We start from the raw sequence: 19944 nt of genomic DNA, 5'->3' as shown, positions 1-19944 counted from the left end.
ACAATTATCCCTTCTTTCAAAGGGAGGGAGATGGAGCAAGTAATTACAATCCAGTTAGCCTAACATCTGATAGGGAAGATGTTATAGCCGGGACAGAGTTGAGGCTATCAGGCAGAGTCAACATGGTTTTGTGAAAGGGAAACCCTGTCCAACAAATTGATTGGAGTTATTTTCAAGGAGTCAAGTGTTGCAGGTAATGGGGAATTGGTAGATGTACTGCACTTTATAACATTTTATCAAATGCCTTCTGGAAATTTAAGGTATTAGCAATATGGGTAGAGCTCCGGAATAGGAAGGGTGCAGTCACAATGTTGGGGGTTTACTATAGGCCTCCCATTTGCTGTTGGGAGATTGAGGAACAGTTATGTAGGCAGATTTTGGAAAGATGTAAAAGCAATAGGGTTGTTGTGGTGGGTGATTTTAACTTTCCCTATATTGACTGGGAATCACTTAGTGCTAGGGGTTTGGATGGTGCAGAATTTGTAAGGTGCATCCAGGAGGGCTTCCTGAGACAATATGTAGACAGTCCAACTAGGGAAGGGGCAATACTGGACCTGGTATTAGGGAATGAACCCGGCCAGTTGGCAAAGTTTCAGTAGGGGAGCATATTGGCAAAAATGACCATAATTCAGTAAGTTTCAAGGTACTGGTGGATAAGGGTAACAGAAGTCCTCGGGTTAAGGTGCTTAAATCGGGGAAGGCTAATTATAACAATATTAGGCAGGAACTGAGGAATCTAGACTGGAGGCGGATGTTTGAGGGCAAATCAACAACTGACATGTGGGGGGGATTTCAAATGTCAGTTGATAAGAATTCAGGACCAGCATGTTCCTGCTAGGATGAAGGATAAGCATGGCAAGTTTCAGAAACCTTAGGATAACAAAGGATATTGAGATTAGTCAAAGAAAAGGGAAGCATTGGCAAGGGCTAGAAGGCTGGGAACAGATGAAGCCCGTGGAGAAAATAAAGAAAGTAGGAAGAAGCTTAAACAAGGAGTCAGGAGGGCTAATAGGCTCATGAAAAGTCACTGGCAACCAGGATTATGGAAAATCCCAAGGCCTTTTATACATATGTAAAAAGCAAGAGGGTAGCTAGGGAAAGGTAGGCCCACTCAGGGACAGAGGTGGGAATCTGTGTGGAGCCAGAAAAAATGGGAGAGATACTAAATGAGTACTTATCATTATTCACCAAAGAGAAGGACTTAGCGGTCAATTTGTCTAGTGAAGAGTGTGTAGATAGCATGGATCATGTTGAGATCAAAAAAGAGGTGTTAGGCGTCTTGAAGAATATTAAGGTGGATGAGGCAACAGGTCCAGATGGGATCTACCCCAGAGTACTGAGGGAGGCAAGGAAGGAGAATGCTGGGGCCTTGAAAGAAATCTTTGTATCCTCACTGGCTACGGGTGAGGTCCCAGAGGACAGGAGAATGGCCAATGTTATTTCATTGTTTAAGGGTAGCAGGGATAATCCAGGAAATTACAGGTCGGTGAGCCTTATGTCAGTGGTAGGGAAATTATTGGAGAAGATTCTTCGTGACAGGATTTACTACCTTTTTGGAATCAAATGGGTGTATTAGTGAGAGGCAGCATGGTTTTGTGAAGGGGAGGTAGTGTCTCACTAACTTGATCAAGTTTTGAGGAAGTGACAAAGATGATCGATGGAAGGGCAGTGGATGTTATATACATGGATTTCAGTAAGGCTTTTGACAAGGTCCCTCATGGCAGACTGGTACAGAAGGTTACCTTGCAAGGGATCAGCTGAGCTGGCAAGATAGATACAGAATTGGCTTGGTCATAGACAGAAAGTAGCAGTGGAAGGGTGCTTTTCTGAATGGAGAGCTGTGACTAGTGGTGTTCTACAGGGATCAGTGCTGGGACCTTTGCGGTTTGTAGTATATGTAAATGATTGAGGAAAATGTAACTGGGCTAATTAGTAAGTTTGCAGACGACACTAAGGTTCGAGGAGTTGCATATCTGAAGAGGATTGTCAAATGATACAATGGGATATAGATCGGTTGGAGACTTGGGTGGAGAAATGGCAGATGGAGTTTAATCTGGAGGTAATGCAAGCTCTAATACAGGCAAGAATTACACAGTAAATGGCAGAACCCTTAAGTGCATTGATGGGCAGAGGGATCTGGGTGTACAGGTCCACAGGTCACATAAAGTGGCAACGCAGGTGGATAAGGTAGTCATGCTTGCCTTCATTGGCAGGGGTATTGAGTATAAAAGCTGGGAAGTCATACTGCAGCTGTATAGAAGCTTGGTTAGACCACACTTGGAATATTGCGTGCAGTTCTGGTCGCCACATTACCAGAAGGATATGGAGGTGTTGGAGAGGGTGCAGAGGAGGTTTACCAGGATGCTGCCTGGTCTGGAGGTTATTAGCTATGAGGAGAGGTTGGAGAAACTGTTCTCACTAGAGCGATGGAGATTGAGGGGCAACTTGATAGAAGTTTACAAAATTGAGTGACATGGACAGAGTAGATAGATGCTTTTTCCCAGGGTGGAGGAGTCAATTACTAGGGTCATAGATTTAAGGTGAGGAGAAAACTTGAGATGTGCAGGGCAAGTTTTTTATGCAGAGGGTAGTGATTGTCTGGAATTCACTACCAGAGGAGGTGGTGGAAGCAGGTACGATAGTGGTGTTTAAGAGGCAGCTTGACAAATTCATTAATAGGATGGGAATAGAAGGATATGGATCCCGGAAGTGCAAAATGTTTGTTTGACAGGCAATATGATTGGTGCAGTCTTGGAGGGCTGAAGGGCCTGTTCCTGTGCTTACTGTTCTCTAGCAGCAAAAAGCTCAACTCCATAAGCAGGAGCAGACAGAGGCCACTAGACCCATCGAGTCTCTTCTGCCATCCAATGAGATCATGGCTAATCTGATGCTCAACTCCACTTTCCTGCCTTTGCCCATAACCCTTGATTCCCTTCCTGATTTTAAAAATCTGTTTATCACTGCCTCAAATACAGTCATCAGCCCAGCCTCTTCAGCCCTCTGGTAAAGAATTCCACAGATTGACTACCCTCAGAAGAAATTTCTCACCTCCCATAAATGGGTGACACCTTACTGATATTATGCTGTCTGGTCCTCAAAACTCCCATAAGGGAAAACAACTACAATAAAGCCCCTTCCAAATCTTGTATGTTTCAATAAGGTCACCTCATTCTCAACTCCAATGACTACAGGCCCAACCTCTCCATAAGATAAGCCTTCAATACCCAGGATCAACCTAGTGAACCTTCTCTGGACTGCCTCCAATGCTAGTATATCATTCCTTAGATAAGGGGACCAAAACTGTTCAGTATTGTAGGTGTGGTCTAATTAGTGCCTTTATTTTAGCAAGGCTTTCCTATTTTTATACTCCATTCCCTTTGAAATAAAGGCCAACATTCAATGTGCCCTCCCTATTACCCTTTGAGCTTGTATCCTAGCTTTGTGGAATTCATGCACAAAGGCTGCAGCACAGACTTGGGGGTCTTTCTCCATTTAAAGAATATTCAGCTCCTCTTCCTGCCAAAACGCATAACTGCACATTTTCCCACATCATTCCATCTGCCAAGTTTTTGCCCATTTGTTTAACCTGTCTATATCCCTCTGTCAGCTCCTTGTTATCCTTGCCTTCCAACCTATTTGTCACCCACAACTTGTGTGAGAGTACATTCACTTCCCTCATTCAAGTCATTGATATATCTTGTAAGTAATTGTAGCCCCAGCACTGATCCCTGTGGCACTCCACAGCTTCCAGGTTGCCATTCTGAAAATGCCCCTATTATAACAACTCTCCATTTTCTATTACTTAGCCAGTCCTCTATCCATGCTCTATTACCTCTAACACAATGGGCTCTTTATTGTGCCCCTGAGATAAGGTAATATATCAGCATAAACAGGCTGGCTAGCTAAAAGGAAGTGGAGTTGGCATAAATGGGTCATTTCTGGTTGACAGGATGTGATGAGCGGTGAGCCACAGGGATCAGTGCTGGAACCTCAACTTAGTAATGATATAAATGACTGAAGAGGCTTAAGGAATGGTTGCTAATGTTGTTGACAACACAGGTAGGAGAATAAACAATGAAGGGGATAGAAGGATGCTAAAAAGGGACATATTGGTTAAGTGAGTGGGCAAAGATCTGGCAAGTGGAGTCTAATGTGGAGAAATGTGACATTCATTTCAGCAAGAAAAATAAAAAGGAAGCTTATCTAAATGGTGAGATTGCAGAGCTCAGATTCAGGGATCTGTATGAGTACACAAATCAAAGGTTAGTATGCAGGTTGCACATAATTAGGAAGCTAACAATGTTATCATTTATTGTGAGGGGTACGGGATGAAAGGAGGGAGGTTATGCTTCAGTTTTTATTCATTCATGGGATGTGGGCTTCTCTGGCTGGGCCAGCATTTACTGCCCATCCCTATTGCTATTGAAGGTGAGCTGCCTTGAATCACTGCAGTGCTGTAGGTACACCCACAGTGCTGTTAGGGCAGGAGTTCCAGGATATTATCTGAGTGAAGGAAGAATGATATTTCCAAGTCAGGATGGTGAGTGACTTGAAGGGGAACTTCCAGGTGGTGGTGTTCCCCTCTATCTGCTGCATTTGTCTTTCTAGATGGTAGTGGTCGTGGGTTTGGAAAGTACTGTCTCAGGAGCCTTGGTGAATTCCTACAGCGCATCTTGTAGATGGTACACACTGCTGCTACTGTGCATCGGTGGTGCAGGGAGTGAATGTTTGTGGATGTGGTGCCAATCACAGACTGCTTTGTCCTGGACCATGTCAAGCTTTGAGCATTGTGGGAGCTGTACCCATCCAGGCAAGAGGAGAGTACTCTGCACACTCCTGCCATTTGCCTTGTAGAGCAGACAGGCTTTAAGTTAGGAGGTTGGTTACCCATTATGGTTCCAAGCCTCTGACATGCCCTTGTAGCTACAGCATTTATATGTCTAGTCCAGTTCAGTTTCTGGTCAATGGTAACCTCCAGCAAGTTCATAGTGGGGGGGATTCAGCAATGGTAATGCTATTGAATGTCAAGTGTTGATGGTTGGATTCTCTCTTGTTGGAGAGAGTCATTGCCTGACATGTGTGGTGTCAATGGCCCTTGTCAGTCCAAGCCTGGATGTTGCCTATGTCTTGCTGCATTTGGACATGGACTGCTTCAGGGCCTGAGTCATTGTGAATGGGGCTGAACATCCCCATTTCTGACCTTATGATGGATGGAAGGTCATTGTTGAAGCAGCTGCAGGTGGTTGGGGTGCAGATTCTACCCTGAGGAACTCGTGCAGTGAGGTCCTGGAGCTGAGATGATTGACTTCCATCAACCACAACTATCTTCCTTTTGTTCTAGGTTTGACTCTCTCCAGTGGAGAGTTTCCCCTGATTCCCAGTTTTACTAGGGCTCCTTGATAACACACGGTCAAATGTTGCCTTGATGGCAAGGACAGTCACTCTCACCTCAGGAGTTCAGCTCTGTCCATATTTGAACCAAGGCTGTAATGAGGGCAGGAGCTGAGTGTCCCTGAGGGAACTCAAACTGGGCTTCAGGGAGCAGGTTTTTGCTAAACAAATGCTGCTTGCCAGTACTATTGACCCCTTCCATTATTTGACTGATGATCAAGAGTGGTATTTGGTTAGGTTGGACTTGTCCTACTTTGTGTATTGGGTTTACCTGAGCAATTTTCCACATCACTGGATAGCTGCCAGTGTTGTGGCTGTACTGGAACAGCTTGGCTGGGGGCACAGCTCATTCTGGAACACAAGTCTTCAGTTCTGTTGCTGGAATATTATCAGGGCCCAAAGCTTTTGCAGTGTCCAGTGTCTTGAGCTGTTTTTGATATTGCTTGGAGAGAATGGAATTGGCTGAAGACTGTTATCTAACATGGGCCTCTGGAGGAGGCTCAAATGGATCATCCACTCAGCCTTTCTGCCTGAAGATTGTAGCAAATGCTTCAGCCTTATCTTTTGCAATGATGTCCTGGGCTCCATCATTGAGGATAGTTAATTTTTCAGCCTCCAGTGAGTTGAATGGTGTTGGACAATTAATGATTGGATGTGGCAGGACTGCAGACTTTAGATCTGTTGTGGTTTGTTTGTGGAAGTCACTTTGCTCTCTCCAGCTCTTGCTGCTTAAAATGCAAGTAGTCCTGTAGTGTGGTTTCACTTTTGACATCTGATTTTTAGTTATGGCCTCCTGCACTTTGAACTTGGGTTGATCTGAAGGCTTGTTGGCAATGGTAGTGGGATATTTGGCTAGGTTTTAGTAGGAACGTTTAAGGACTCTGGGTCTATAGTCGGAGTTTATAATGATGAGGGGGGATCTGATTGAAACTTACAGAATACTGAAAGGCCTGGAGAGAGTGGACGTGGGGAAGATGTTTCCATTAGTAGGAGAGACTAGAGACCGAGGGCACAGCCTCAGAGTAAAGGGAAGACCTTTTAGAACAGAGATGAGGAGAAACTTCTTTAGCCAGAGAGTGGTGAATTTATAGAATTCATTGCCACAGAAGGCTGTGGAGGCCAAGTCATTGAGTGTACTTAAGAGCGAGATAGATAGGTTCTTGATTGGTAAGGGGATCAAAGGTTACGGGGAGAAGGCAGGAGAATGGGGTTGAGAAACTTATCAGCCATGATTGAACGGTGGAGCAGACTTGATGGGCCGAATGGCCTAATTTCTGATCCTATGTCTTATGGTCTTATATGCCAGGCAGAGGTTTGATTGCAGCAGAGTACAATTACAACTGCGCCTGATGAATACCCAGTCTTGAGTTGCTTGATATGTTTGAAATCTTTCCCCCTTTAGCACAGTTAGTGCCATGCAACATGGATGTTATCCTGTGCTCTTACCACTTCCAATGCTCTCTCTAGTGGAATAGATAAGATGTAATTAAGCAACTGCCAGACAATCATCCTCAGGGAATCAGCTTACAGAAAGTGTCCCACACATCACCATCCCTGGGTTCCATCCTTTCCCAGCAGCAAAACAGGCCCAGATGTGGCAGTGTAGTGCTATGCAGTTTGAAGGGACCTGCCCTGTGAGTCCCCAACATTGACTCTGCAACCCATGAATTCTCATGGCATCAGGCCAAACATGAGAACCACACTGCCGCTTGCTCAGCTGCTTAAAGCCACGCTCCCTGTTGAGTACCACTTGAAATACTGAGGGTGACAAGGCTGCAAAAATGAACTGGGTGGAGGGCCTTTTAGGGGCTTGGTAGTACCACCTCTGACCAAACCACAAGCAATAGCTGCTACACTGGGTCTGCAGCAGGTGGTGAGGATACTAACCAGAGGGGAGGGGGAAAATAAACACCTCCCTCAATCTCACCAACCTGCTGCAGATGCATCTGTCCTGACAGTAAGAGTGACCACTGCACTAGCACAGAAAAGACAAAATCCCACCTTCACTGACTGATGTGGCAATACCATTGTACTAAATGGGTTAGATTTTGTACACATTTAACAATTCTAGACTGGGCATCCATGAGACTGTGGGCCATCAAAATAAGAATTTGTTCTCTAGTCTAACCTCAGCCTGGCCTAATCCCCACTCTTACCATCAAGCCAGGGGATCAACCTTTGTTCAACAGTGTGTAGGTGGTGATGCCAGGAGCAGCAAAAGGCATAATTAATAGCTGTCAACCTGGTGACTCTATAACAGGACTAGTGTGCCAAATAGCATAAGCAGCATGTGAAAGTGATCCCATGACCAACAGATCAGATCTAAGCTCTGCAGTCCTGCCACATCCACTTGTGAATGGTGGGTGTAATGAAACAACTCACTGGAGGCAATTCCAAAAATATCCACATCCTCAAGGATGGAGGCACTCAGAATGCCAATGCAAAAAAACACAATCTGCTCAAGCATTTGCTCCAATCTTCACCTGGAAGAAATGAGTGTTTAATGATGCAGCAGATAAAGTTGAGTTACTCAAAAATCCCAGAGGGGAAGGAACTTCAACCAACTGTAATAACGTAAGAGTTATATTTCACATGTAGTTCTAAATCCAGGAATTAGACCAACAGTTCAAGGGATTGTGTTTAAAGTGTAAATTAGTGTTAAGTTCAATAGATACACATGGCTGCTAGTTATAATGAAGATTAGTCTGGGAATTGAAGTTAAGGCAACAGGAACCCCTACACTTAAGCAGGCAGGGAAAGCATTGGCATCTTTGGTTTCTTTTGCTTCCTTTGCAGGAAGTGGTAGGTTTAAAGGCTTTGATGTTACATGCCCCTGTCCCAAATACTGTTATACTAGCATATCTGATACAATGAAAGGCATTTAAATTGTCATAATTTTTAGTAATATAAACATTGCTTGGTCTCTGCTAGTTTGCTGCCAGATTTCACTCCTTGAATGCTCAATTCAAAGAAAATAGAAATGCACTCTACCTCATCCATCTCAACAAGTACATTGAGCACCTAGACCAGCTGGCCTTAATCTAATTAACACACCCACTGACTAAACCACCATTTCAAAAGGAAGATATTTTCTAATAATCTGCATTAATAGCTCCATGAGAAATATGATCTATCTCAGCCTGTAAAGGTCCCCAGCATAGATGTCAGTCTTCAGCCAATTCAATTCACTCCTCATGAGATCAAGAAACAGCTGAAGGTACTGGATAGTGCCAATGCTAGGGGCCCTGAATATCCCAGCAATAGCACTGCAGCCTTCAATCTGTGTGGAAGAGGCCTTTCAGCCAGCGTCTGTACCAACATGAGAAAAACACCTGACCCACGTACTTTATTCCATTTAGCAGCATTTGGCCCACAGCCTTAAATGTTATGATGTGCCAAGTGCTCATCCAGGTACTTAAAGGATGTGAGGCAACCTGTTTCCACCATCCCAGGCAGTACATTCCAGACACCACCCTCTGGATAAAAATGTTCTTCCTCACATCCCCCTCAAAAACACCTACCACTCACTATGTCCCCTTAGACTGATCCTTCAACTAAGGGGAACAGCTGCTCCCTGTCCACTGTCTATGCCCCTCAATCTTGTACAGCTTGATCAGTTCACCCCTCAGTCTTTATTCCAACAAAAACAACCCAAGTCTATCCAACCTCTCTTCGTAACTTCAAGGTTTCATCCCAGGCCACATCCTGGTGAACCTCCTCTGCACTCCCTCCAATGTAATGGCATTCTTCCTATAATGTGGTGACTAGAACTGCACACAGTACTCCAGCTGTGGCCTCACCAAGGTTCTATACAATTCCAACATGACCTCCCTACTTTTGTAATCTATTCCTTGACTGATAAAGGCAAGTGTCTCACGTCTTTTTCACCACCCCACTAACATGCCCCTCTGCCTTCAGAGATCTATGGACACACACCAAGGTCCCTTTGTTCCTCAGAACTCCTAATGTCATGCTGTTCATTGGAAGAAGTAATTTAACAATGATGTATTCAAAGTGTATCACCTCACTTTTCAGGGTTAAATTCCATCTGCCCATTGACCACCCCATCTAGATCTTCCTGTAGCCCAGGACAACCTCTATTAAGCACCTGGCCAATCTTTGTCTCATCTGCAAATTTATTAATCCTACCCCCCAGTCATCTGTAGTTTATATAAATGGTAAATTAGGGGACCCAGCACAGATCCCTGTGGTACGCCACTGGACACTGGCTTCCAGTCAGTAAAGCATCCTTCTGTCATCACCCTCTGCATCCTACAACTAAGCCAATTTTGACACCACCTTATCAGTTAACCCTGTATCCCATGTGCATTTGCCTTCTTTATAAGTCTCCCATGTGGGACCTTGTCAAAGGCTTTGCTGATATCCAAATAAACTACATCAACTGCACTACCCTCATCTACACACCTGGTCACCTCAAAAAACCCAATCATATTTGTTAGGCATGAATTCCCTTTGACAAAGCTATGCTGTATATCCCTGATCAAACCTTGCCTCAAGTGGAGATAATTCTGAAGGAGAGAATCTTTCTCCAATAGTTTCCCTACCACTGACATGAGACTCACTGGCCTGTAGTTCCCTGGCTTCTCTACACAACCCAACTAAATACATACTTTGGTTCTGCCTTCACAAAGGAGGACACTAACATACCAGAAATGTTTGGAAACAGAGAGAGGGAGGACCTGACAGAAATCAGCAATGGTAGGGAAATGGTTTTTGGGGAAATTGATGGGATTGAAGGCTGATAAATCTCCAGGACCTGATAATCTACATCCCAGAGTACTTAAGTGGCCCTAGAAATAGTGGATGTATTGGTGGTCATCTTCCGAGCTTCTATAGAATCTAGAAAGGTTCCTACAAATTGGAGGGTAGCACTATTTAAAAAGTGAGGCAGACAGAAAATAGGGGATTAAAGACCGACATCAGTAGTGGGGAAAATTCTAGAGTCCATTATAAAGATTTAATAGCTGAGCATGTGGAAAATGGTGACAGTCAGTATGGATTTATTAAAGGGAAATCATGCTTGACAAATCTACTAGAATTTTGAAGGTGTAACTAATGGAGCTGATGAGGGGGAAGCCAGTGGATATGGTTAACTTGAACTTTCAAAAGGCTTTTGACAAAGACCCACAAGAGATTGGTGTGCAAAATTAAAGCACATGGCATTGGGGGTAGTATTTTGCGATGGATAGAAAACTGGTTGGCAGACAGGAAACAAAGTTGGAATAGTTAGGTCTTTTTCCAAATGGCAGGCAGTGACTAGTGGGACATCACAGGGATTGGTGCTGGGACCCCAGTTATTCACAATATATGAATGATTTAGATGTGTGAATTAAATGTAATATCACCAAATGTGCAGGTGACAAAGCTGGGTGGGAGGGTGAGTTGTGAGGAGGTTGCAGAGATGCTTCAGTGTGATTTGGACAAGCTGAGTGAGTGGGCAAATGCATGGCAGATGCAGTATAATGTGGATAAATGTGAGGTTATCCATTTTAGAAGCAAAAACAGGCAGATTATCTGAATGGCTATATGTTGAGAGGTGAATGTGCAATGAGACCTGGGTGTCCTTGTACACCAGTCGCTGAAGGTAAGCTTGCAGGTGCAGCAGGTGGTAAAGAAGGTAAATGATATGTTGGCCTTCATAGCCAGAGGATTCGAGTACAGGAACAGGGATGTCATGCTGCAATTGTACAGGGCCTTGGTGAGACCACACCTGGAATATTGTGTGCAGTTTTGGTCTCCTTATCTGAGGAACATTTTACTTGCTATAAAGGAGAGTGCAATGAAGGTTTACCTGACTGATTCCTGGGATGGCAGGACTTACATTAGGAGATTGAATCCATCTGGAGTTAATAATGAGGGGGAAACCTCAGAAACCTATAAAATTCTAATAGGGTAGATGCAGGAAGGATGTTCCTGATGGTGGGGAGTCTAGAACCAGGGGACACATTGATATGGGGTGGACCATTTAGGACTGAGATGAGGAGAAATATCTTCACCCAGAGATTGGCGAGCCTGTGGAATTCATTACCACAAAATAGTGGAGACCAAAACATTGAATGCTTTCAAGGAGTTAGATTTAGCTCTTGGCGAAAGGGATCAAAGTGTATGGGGAGAAAACAGGAGCAGGCTATTGAGTTGGATGATCAGCTATGATCATAATGAATGGCAGGGCAGGCTTGAAGGGCCAAATGGCCTCCTCCTAGTTTCTATGTAACCCTTCTCAAATAGCAGAACCTCTTTAGCTGTTCTAGTCCTCTGGCACCTCCCCCATGGCCAGAGAGGAATTAAAAATTTGGGTCAGAGTCCCTACAATCTCCTCGCTTGCCTCCCTCAGCAGTCTGGGACACAAATCATCCAGACCTGGAGATTTGTCCACTTAAGCCTGCCAACACATCCAGTACCTTGTCACTCCTTATATCAGTTGCTCAAGAACCTCAGTCTCTTGTCATGTTCCATGCCTTCATCCTCATTCTCTTGGGTGAAGACAGATGTGAAGTATTAATTCAACACTGCCACTGTCCTCTGGCTCCACCCATAGATTGCCCCCTTGGTCATCTCTTCCCATTGATATACTTATGCAATATCATGGGATTTTCACCTCCTTTTACCAGCCAGAGCTCTCATATCCCCCCTCTGCTCTGAATTGCTTTAAGCTCCACCCTGCACTTTCTGTACTCCACTAAAGCCTCTGCTGATTTGCTCCTTTGACCTGCTAAAAGCTTCTTCCTTCTCATTGTACTCTGAATATCTCTGGTCATCCATGGTTCCCTGAGCTTGTTACTCCATCCTCACTCAAGGGAACATGTTGAGCCTGAACCCTCCCCCATTTCCTTTTTGAACACCACCCCCCCCCCCACCCCCGCTGCTCCTGTACACATTAAGAAATCCACTCCATCCAAGCCCTTAACACTGTCTATCCCAATTAAGGTTGGGAAATTTGAACTCACAATGTAAAATAAGCTAATTATATACCACCACAAATCATGCACATTTTGCTCCTCATTTTCCCACTCCAGAACTTGCTGTACCACTAGCCAAGCTGTCCTAGTACAGCTACAACACCAACATCTACCTGGCTATGTGGAAAATTGCCCACATATGTCCTGTACACAGTGCAACAAATCCAACCCAGCCTCCTCTTAACCATCACTAAGGTGATGAAGGGATCATAAACTGTGGCACTTGCTTAGCAATAACCTGCTCACTGATGCCCTGTTTGGCCAGGGCCACTTGACTCATGACCTCAAAACATTGGTTCAAACATGGACAAAAAGAGCTGAACTCCCAAGGAGAGTCCAAAGGTGATTGCCTTTGACATGTTTGACAGTGTGGCATCATGCAGCCTGAACAGAACTTCAATCAATGGGAATCAGAGAAACTGCTGGTTGAAGCCATACCTAACACAATGAAGAGGCTTGTGGTTAATGGAGGTCAGTCGTTTCAGCTCAGACATCATTGCAGGAGTTCCTCTGGTAACGTCCTTGGCCCAACCATCTTCAGTTGCTTCAATGACTGTCCTTCCACCATAAAAGGTATGAAGTGGAATTGTTGGCTGATGATTGCACAATGGTCAGCACCATTCATACTCCTCACATACTGAAGCAGTCCATATCCAAATGCAGCAAGACCTGGACAATGTCCAGGCTGGGTTGACAACTAAAATAAACACACCATACTAGTGTCAGGCAATGACCATCTCCATCAACAGAATCCAACCATCACCCCCTGACATTCAGTGGCATCACCATCACTGAATTCCACTATCAACATCCTGGGGGGTTATCATTGACCAGGAAGAGAACTGTACCAGCCGTATAAATACTCTGGCTACAACAGATAGGAGGCTAGGAATCCTGCAGCAAGTAACTCTACTCCTGACTCCCAAAGCTTGTCCACAAGGAACAAATCAGGAGTGTGATGAATTCTCTCCACTGCCTGGATGAGTGCAGCTCCCATAACACAAGCTTGACACCATCAGGATAAAACAGCCCACTTGATTGGCACCACAACCATGCACTCCCTCCACCATAGGCTCAGTAGCAGCAGTGTGCACCATCTACAAGATCCACTGCAGAAATTCAACAAGGTCCATTGATAGCAACTTCAAACCAACAACCACTACCATCCAGAAGAGAAGGTCAGAAAGTAAATGGGAACAAACATCTAGAAGTTCTCCTTCAAGTCACTCACCATCGACTTGGAAATACATGACTGTTCTTTTTGTTGCTGGGTCAAAATCTGGGAACTCCCTAACAGCACTGTGGGTGTACCTACACCAAATGGACTGCAGCAGTACATGACCACCTTCAAGGGCAATTAGGGATGGGCTATAAATAGCAGTCCAGCCAAAGCCCACATCCTTTGAATGAAAACTTTTTCACTCCCAGCATGAAGCCAAGATCAGAGAACTCCCTGAATCCAGGTCAGATAAAGAGTCCAGGTAGTTAAAAACATATGACAGCTAATGCAGTTTAGTCCCTTCAGCTTATATGCAAAGAAAAATATTACTGCCACAAAGGGAGCAGAGGTTCACACTAATCCATGATGGTGGGAAAGTATCATGAGGAGAGATTGAGGATACTGGATCTGTTCTGTAAGAGTTCTAAAAAGTGATCTCATTGAAACCACAATACTACACTGACAGGCTAGATGTGGGTAGGAACACAAATGAAGTGTTGGAAAATCTCAGCTCAGGCTGCAGAGGAAAGAAACAGTTAACAACCTGCTTCATATTTCCAGCAGCCAGTGCTTCATTTTTATTTTACACAGCTTGGAGATTTCCCCCTGGCTGGTGAATCAGTCCCCTTGGCAGGAGTCTGAGAATAAAGGGCAGGTTACTGAAGACCAGGATGGAGGAGATGTTCTCTACCCCAGAGAACTGTGGAAGATCAGGTGATTGAGAATGTCAAAACCCACAATCTAGAGATTTCAAGATTTATCATCAAGGTACATGAGGAAGAGCATGTCAGGGGTATTGAGGTAAATGAGCCATGGTTTAATTGAAAGGCAGAGGAGCCTGAATGGGCCAAGAGGCATTCCCCTGTGCATCCAGGGATGGATGGAAAAACAAAATGTACCCAAAAGAAGAAAGTCACTGAATTGACTAAAAACAAACTGGAAGATGGTACGTAGAGAGTTTATTCCCAAAGAACTACAGTTCGATCGAGCTGCACTCAGTGCCCAGCCTGTCAGTCACATCCATTTTCCACACAGCAAAAGTCCCAACCAATAGGGTCACAGAGAGCAGTGCTACCCCAACAGCTAATCCAGGAACAACATGGGAGGGGGAATCCACAGCAGCATCTGAGGAGACAGAGAAAGCCAGGGTTAGAGGGTCACCAGTTACTCCATCACTAGACACAGGAAGAGATTCCTCCTTTACCTTTCTCTTCCTGTTCCATCCCAACAGCCAATCTCTCCTCATCTTCCAGGAAAATGATGGAGCCCTCAGCAGTCACCAAGGCTCCAGACTGATCATCAACATTTCTTTGTCTCTCTGGGGGAAGAGAAAGAGAAAGGTTCAAGCTTCTGAAGCCACAACATTCAAGCCAATGGACAATAAACCTTCAGAAAATGGGTACCAGACAGGGATGGGAAATCAGCCTGTGCTCAAATATTGTTTCTCTGCATATTCTGGAGGAAGGACTCACTTGAACTGAGTAACATTTCCTGTTACTGCCACTGCAATAAATAACTGCTCCCCTGGTGAGAACCAATTTCACCATCTGCTTTACCCAAATATTCCACAGGACTTCCATGTCCCAGCTGCCTGGAAAGGGGTTATCCATTCCCCTTCCAGCTGGAATTCCCACTAAGGAAGCTGACAATTGGACACTGGGTCAGTGTTCCCAATGCCAAAGATGGGATCTCTTACCAACCAGGAAATTGGGAGTGGAGTGTACCTGAAGCAACAGATGGAGACTTCAGCAAGCTCAGTTAGGCTGCTTCACTATCCACATTAGGAAACAATGAACCAAAGTACTGCTCAGGCTTCCTGATAACTAACTTCCTGCTGGAACATGTACTCACACCCAACACCCCACAATTATCCCAATGTCAAACTGCACCAAATGGAACTGGGGGCACTTCCCACAACAATTCAGAGTCTCCAGATTCACCACACGATTCCTGGGAGCAACTGGAGCCCTTGTTGAGGGAAGCCAGTGTCCAGATGGGACCCTCACCATCAGGCTTCAGTTTCTAGTCCGATCCCAGGTACTTACTGGGGCTGCAGGGAGCTGTGCAGTTCTCTCGGATGGAAGGGTGACACACCTCAGCCCTGCAGTGGAAGTAGACCTGCAAAGAGAGAGAGAGTGCAGCATGGTCAGTCCCACAGCTCCCAGTCAGGAGATTGATGCTTCTCCATTCACAGGGTGACTCTCAGCAACAGCCCGGGAACAAATTGAACCAAGGCCCCGACACACTAACACTGAAGTAAGCTCACCTCCCCGCTTAGAGGCCGGGCCCAAACTCGCTCCCAGAAAGTGAAAGTGCTCACTACAAAGCGATGGTGATGAGTTGGGAACCGCAAATGGGAAGCAGCGTCTACCGGGACCAGGCGGCTTTTGTAGTTGTCACCAGCAAAGGGACACCTGCGACACAGACAGACAGACAGACAGACACAGACAGACAGACAGACACAGACAGACAGACAGACACAGACAGACAGACAGACAGACAGACAGACAGACACAGACAGACACAGACAGACAGACACAGACAGACAGACAGACAGACACAGACAGACACAGACAGACAGACACAGACAGACACAGACAGACACAGACAGACAGACAGACAGACAGACACAGACAGACAGACACAGACAGACAGACACAGACAGACAGACACAGACAGACAGACAGACACAGACAGACAGACACAGACAGACACAGACAGACAGACACAGACAGACAGACACAGACAGACAGACAGACACAGACAGACAGACACAGACAGACAGACAGACACAGACAGACAGACACAGACAGACAGACACAGACAGACAGACAGACAGACACAGACAGACAGACAGACAGACAGACAGACAGACAGACAGACAGACAGACACAGACAGACAGACAGACACAGACAGACAGACAGACACAGACAGACAGACACAGACAGACAGACACAGACAGACAGACACAGACAGACAGACACAGACAGACACAGACAGACAGACACAGACAGACAGACACAGACAGACACAGACAGACAGACAGACACAGACAGACACAGACAGACAGACACAGACAGACAGACACAGACAGACACAGACAGACACAGACAGACAGACACAGACAGACAGACAGACACAGACAGACACAGACAGACAGACACAGACAGACAGACACAGACAGACAGACAGACACAGACAGAAACAGACAGACAGACACAGACAGACAGACACAGACAGACAGACACAGACAGACAGACAGACACAGACAGACAGACAGACAGACAGACACAGACAGACACAGACAGACACAGACAGACAGACACAGACAGACAGACACAGACAGACAGACAGACACAGACAGACAGACAGACACAGACAGACAGACAGACAGACACAGACAGACAGACACAGACAGACAGACACAGACAGACAGACAGACACAGACAGACACAGACAGACAGACACAGACAGACACAGACAGACAGACACAGACAGACACAGACAGACACAGACAGACACAGACAGACAGACAGACACAGACAGACAGACAGACAGACAGACAGACACAGACAGACACAGACAGACAGACACAGACAGACAGACACAGACAGACAGACACAGACAGACAGACACAGACAGACAGACAGACAGACACAGACAGACAGACAGACAGACACAGACAGACACAGACAGACAGACAGACAGACAGACACAGACAGACACAGACAGACAGACACAGACAGACAGACAGACACAGACAGACAGACAGACACAGACAGACAGACACAGACAGACAGACACAGACAGACAGACACAGACAGACAGACACAGACAGACAGACAGACACAGACAGACAGACACAGACAGACAGACACAGACAGACAGACACAGACAGACAGACAGACACAGACAGACAGACACAGACAGACAGACAGACACAGACAGACACAGACAGACAGACAGACAGACACAGACAGACAGACACAGACAGACAGACACAGACAGACAGACAGACACAGACAGACAGACAGACACAGACAGACAGACACAGACAGACAGACACAGACAGACAGACACAGACAGACAGACAGACAGACAGACACAGACAGACAGACAGACACAGACAGACAGACACAGACAGACACAGACAGACAGACAGACACAGACAGACAGACAGACACAGACAGACAGACACAGACAGACAGACACAGACAGACAGACACAGACAGACAGACACAGACAGACACAGACAGACACAGACAGACAGACAGACAGACACAGACAGACAGACACAGACAGACAGACACAGACAGACACAGACACAGACAGACAGACACAGACAGACACAGACAGACAGACAGACAGACACAGACAGACAGACACAGACAGACACAGACAGACACAGACAGACAGACACAGACAGACAGACAGACACAGACAGACACAGACAGACACAGACAGACAGACACAGACAGACAGACACAGACAGACAGACAGACACAGACAGAAACAGACAGACAGACACAGACAGACAGACACAGACAGACAGACACAGACAGACAGACAGACACAGACAGACAGACAGACAGACAGACACAGACAGACACAGACAGACAGACACAGACAGACAGACACAGACAGACAGACAGACACAGACAGACAGACAGACACAGACAGACAGACAGACAGACACAGACAGACACAGACAGACAGACAGACACAGACAGACACAGACAGACAGACACAGACAGACACAGACAGACAGACACAGACAGACACAGACAGACACAGACAGACACAGACAGACAGACAGACACAGACAGACAGACAGACAGACACAGACAGACACAGACAGACAGACACAGACAGACAGACAGACACAGACAGACAGACACAGACAGACAGACACAGACAGACAGACAGACAGACACAGACAGACAGACAGACAGACACAGACAGACACAGACAGACAGACAGACAGACACAGACAGACACAGACAGACAGACACAGACAGACAGACAGACACAGACAGACAGACAGACACAGACAGACAGACAGACACAGACAGACAGACACAGACAGACAGACACAGACAGACAGACAGACACAGACAGACAGACAGACACAGACAGACACAGACAGACAGACAGACACAGACAGACAGACACAGACAGACAGACACAGACAGACAGACAGACACAGACAGACAGACACAGACAGACAGACACAGACAGACAGACACAGACAGACAGACAGACACAGACAGACAGACAGACAGACACAGACAGACAGACAGACACAGACAGACAGACAGACACAGACAGACACAGACAGACAGACAGACACAGACAGACAGACAGACACAGACAGACAGACAGACAGACAGACAGACAGACAGACACAGACAGACAGACACAGACAGACAGACACAGACAGACAGACACAGACAGACACAGACAGACACAGACAGACACAGACAGACACAGACAGACAGACACAGACAGACAGACACAGACAGACAGACACAGACAGACAGACAGACACAGACAGACAGACAGACACAGACAGACAGACACAGACAGACAGACAGACACAGACAGACAGACAGACACAGACAGACAGACACAGACAGACAGACAGACACAGACAGACAGACACAGACAGACAGACAGATACAGACAGACAGACACAGACAGACAGACAGACACAGACAGACAGACAGACACAGACAGACAGACAGACAGACACAGACAGACAGACAGACACAGACAGACAGACACAGACAGACAGACACAGACAGACAGACAGACAGACAGACACAGACAGACAGACAGACACAGACAGACAGACAGACACAGACAGACACAGACAGACAGACAGACACAGACAGACAGACAGACACAGACAGACAGACAGACAGACAGACAGACAGACACAGACAGACAGACACAGACAGACAGACACAGACAGACAGACACAGACAGACACAGACAGACACAGACAGACACAGACAGACAGACAGACAGACACAGACAGACAGACACAGACAGACAGACACAGACAGACACAGACACAGACAGACAGACACAGACAGACACAGACAGACAGACAGACACAGACAGACAGACACAGACAGACAGACACAGACAGACACAGACAGACACAGACAGACAGACACAGACAGACAGACAGACACAGACAGACACAGACAGACACAGACAGACAGACACAGACAGACAGACACAGACAGACAGACAGACACAGACAGAAACAGACAGACAGACACAGACAGACAGACACAGACAGACAGACACAGACAGACAGACAGACACAGACAGACAGACAGACA

General features: G+C 45.9%; 1 protein-coding gene across 1 annotated transcript in view; it reads right to left on the bottom strand.

Moving 5' to 3' along the window:
* Nucleotides 1-11829: 11829 nt before the first annotated feature.
* LOC121275744 (zona pellucida sperm-binding protein 4-like) overlaps nucleotides 11830-19944 on the bottom strand; it is a 19754-nt gene continuing 11639 nt past the window's right edge. Inside the window, exons 6-9 of the mRNA XM_041183338.1 lie at nucleotides 15857-16004; nucleotides 15636-15708; nucleotides 14795-14908; nucleotides 11830-11885 (exon numbers count right to left, since the gene is read on the bottom strand). Coding sequence (XP_041039272.1) covers nucleotides 11830-11885; nucleotides 14795-14908; nucleotides 15636-15708; nucleotides 15857-16004 — 391 coding nt within the window. The remainder of the gene's footprint in view (nucleotides 11886-14794; nucleotides 14909-15635; nucleotides 15709-15856; nucleotides 16005-19944) is intronic.

This window comes from Carcharodon carcharias, chromosome 3 (genome assembly GCF_017639515.1).
Source record: "Carcharodon carcharias isolate sCarCar2 chromosome 3, sCarCar2.pri, whole genome shotgun sequence".
Lineage (NCBI taxonomy): Eukaryota > Metazoa > Chordata > Chondrichthyes > Lamniformes > Lamnidae > Carcharodon > Carcharodon carcharias.
The sequence above is the reverse complement of the archived record's forward strand: the minus strand, read 5'-3'. Positions and strand labels throughout refer to the sequence as shown.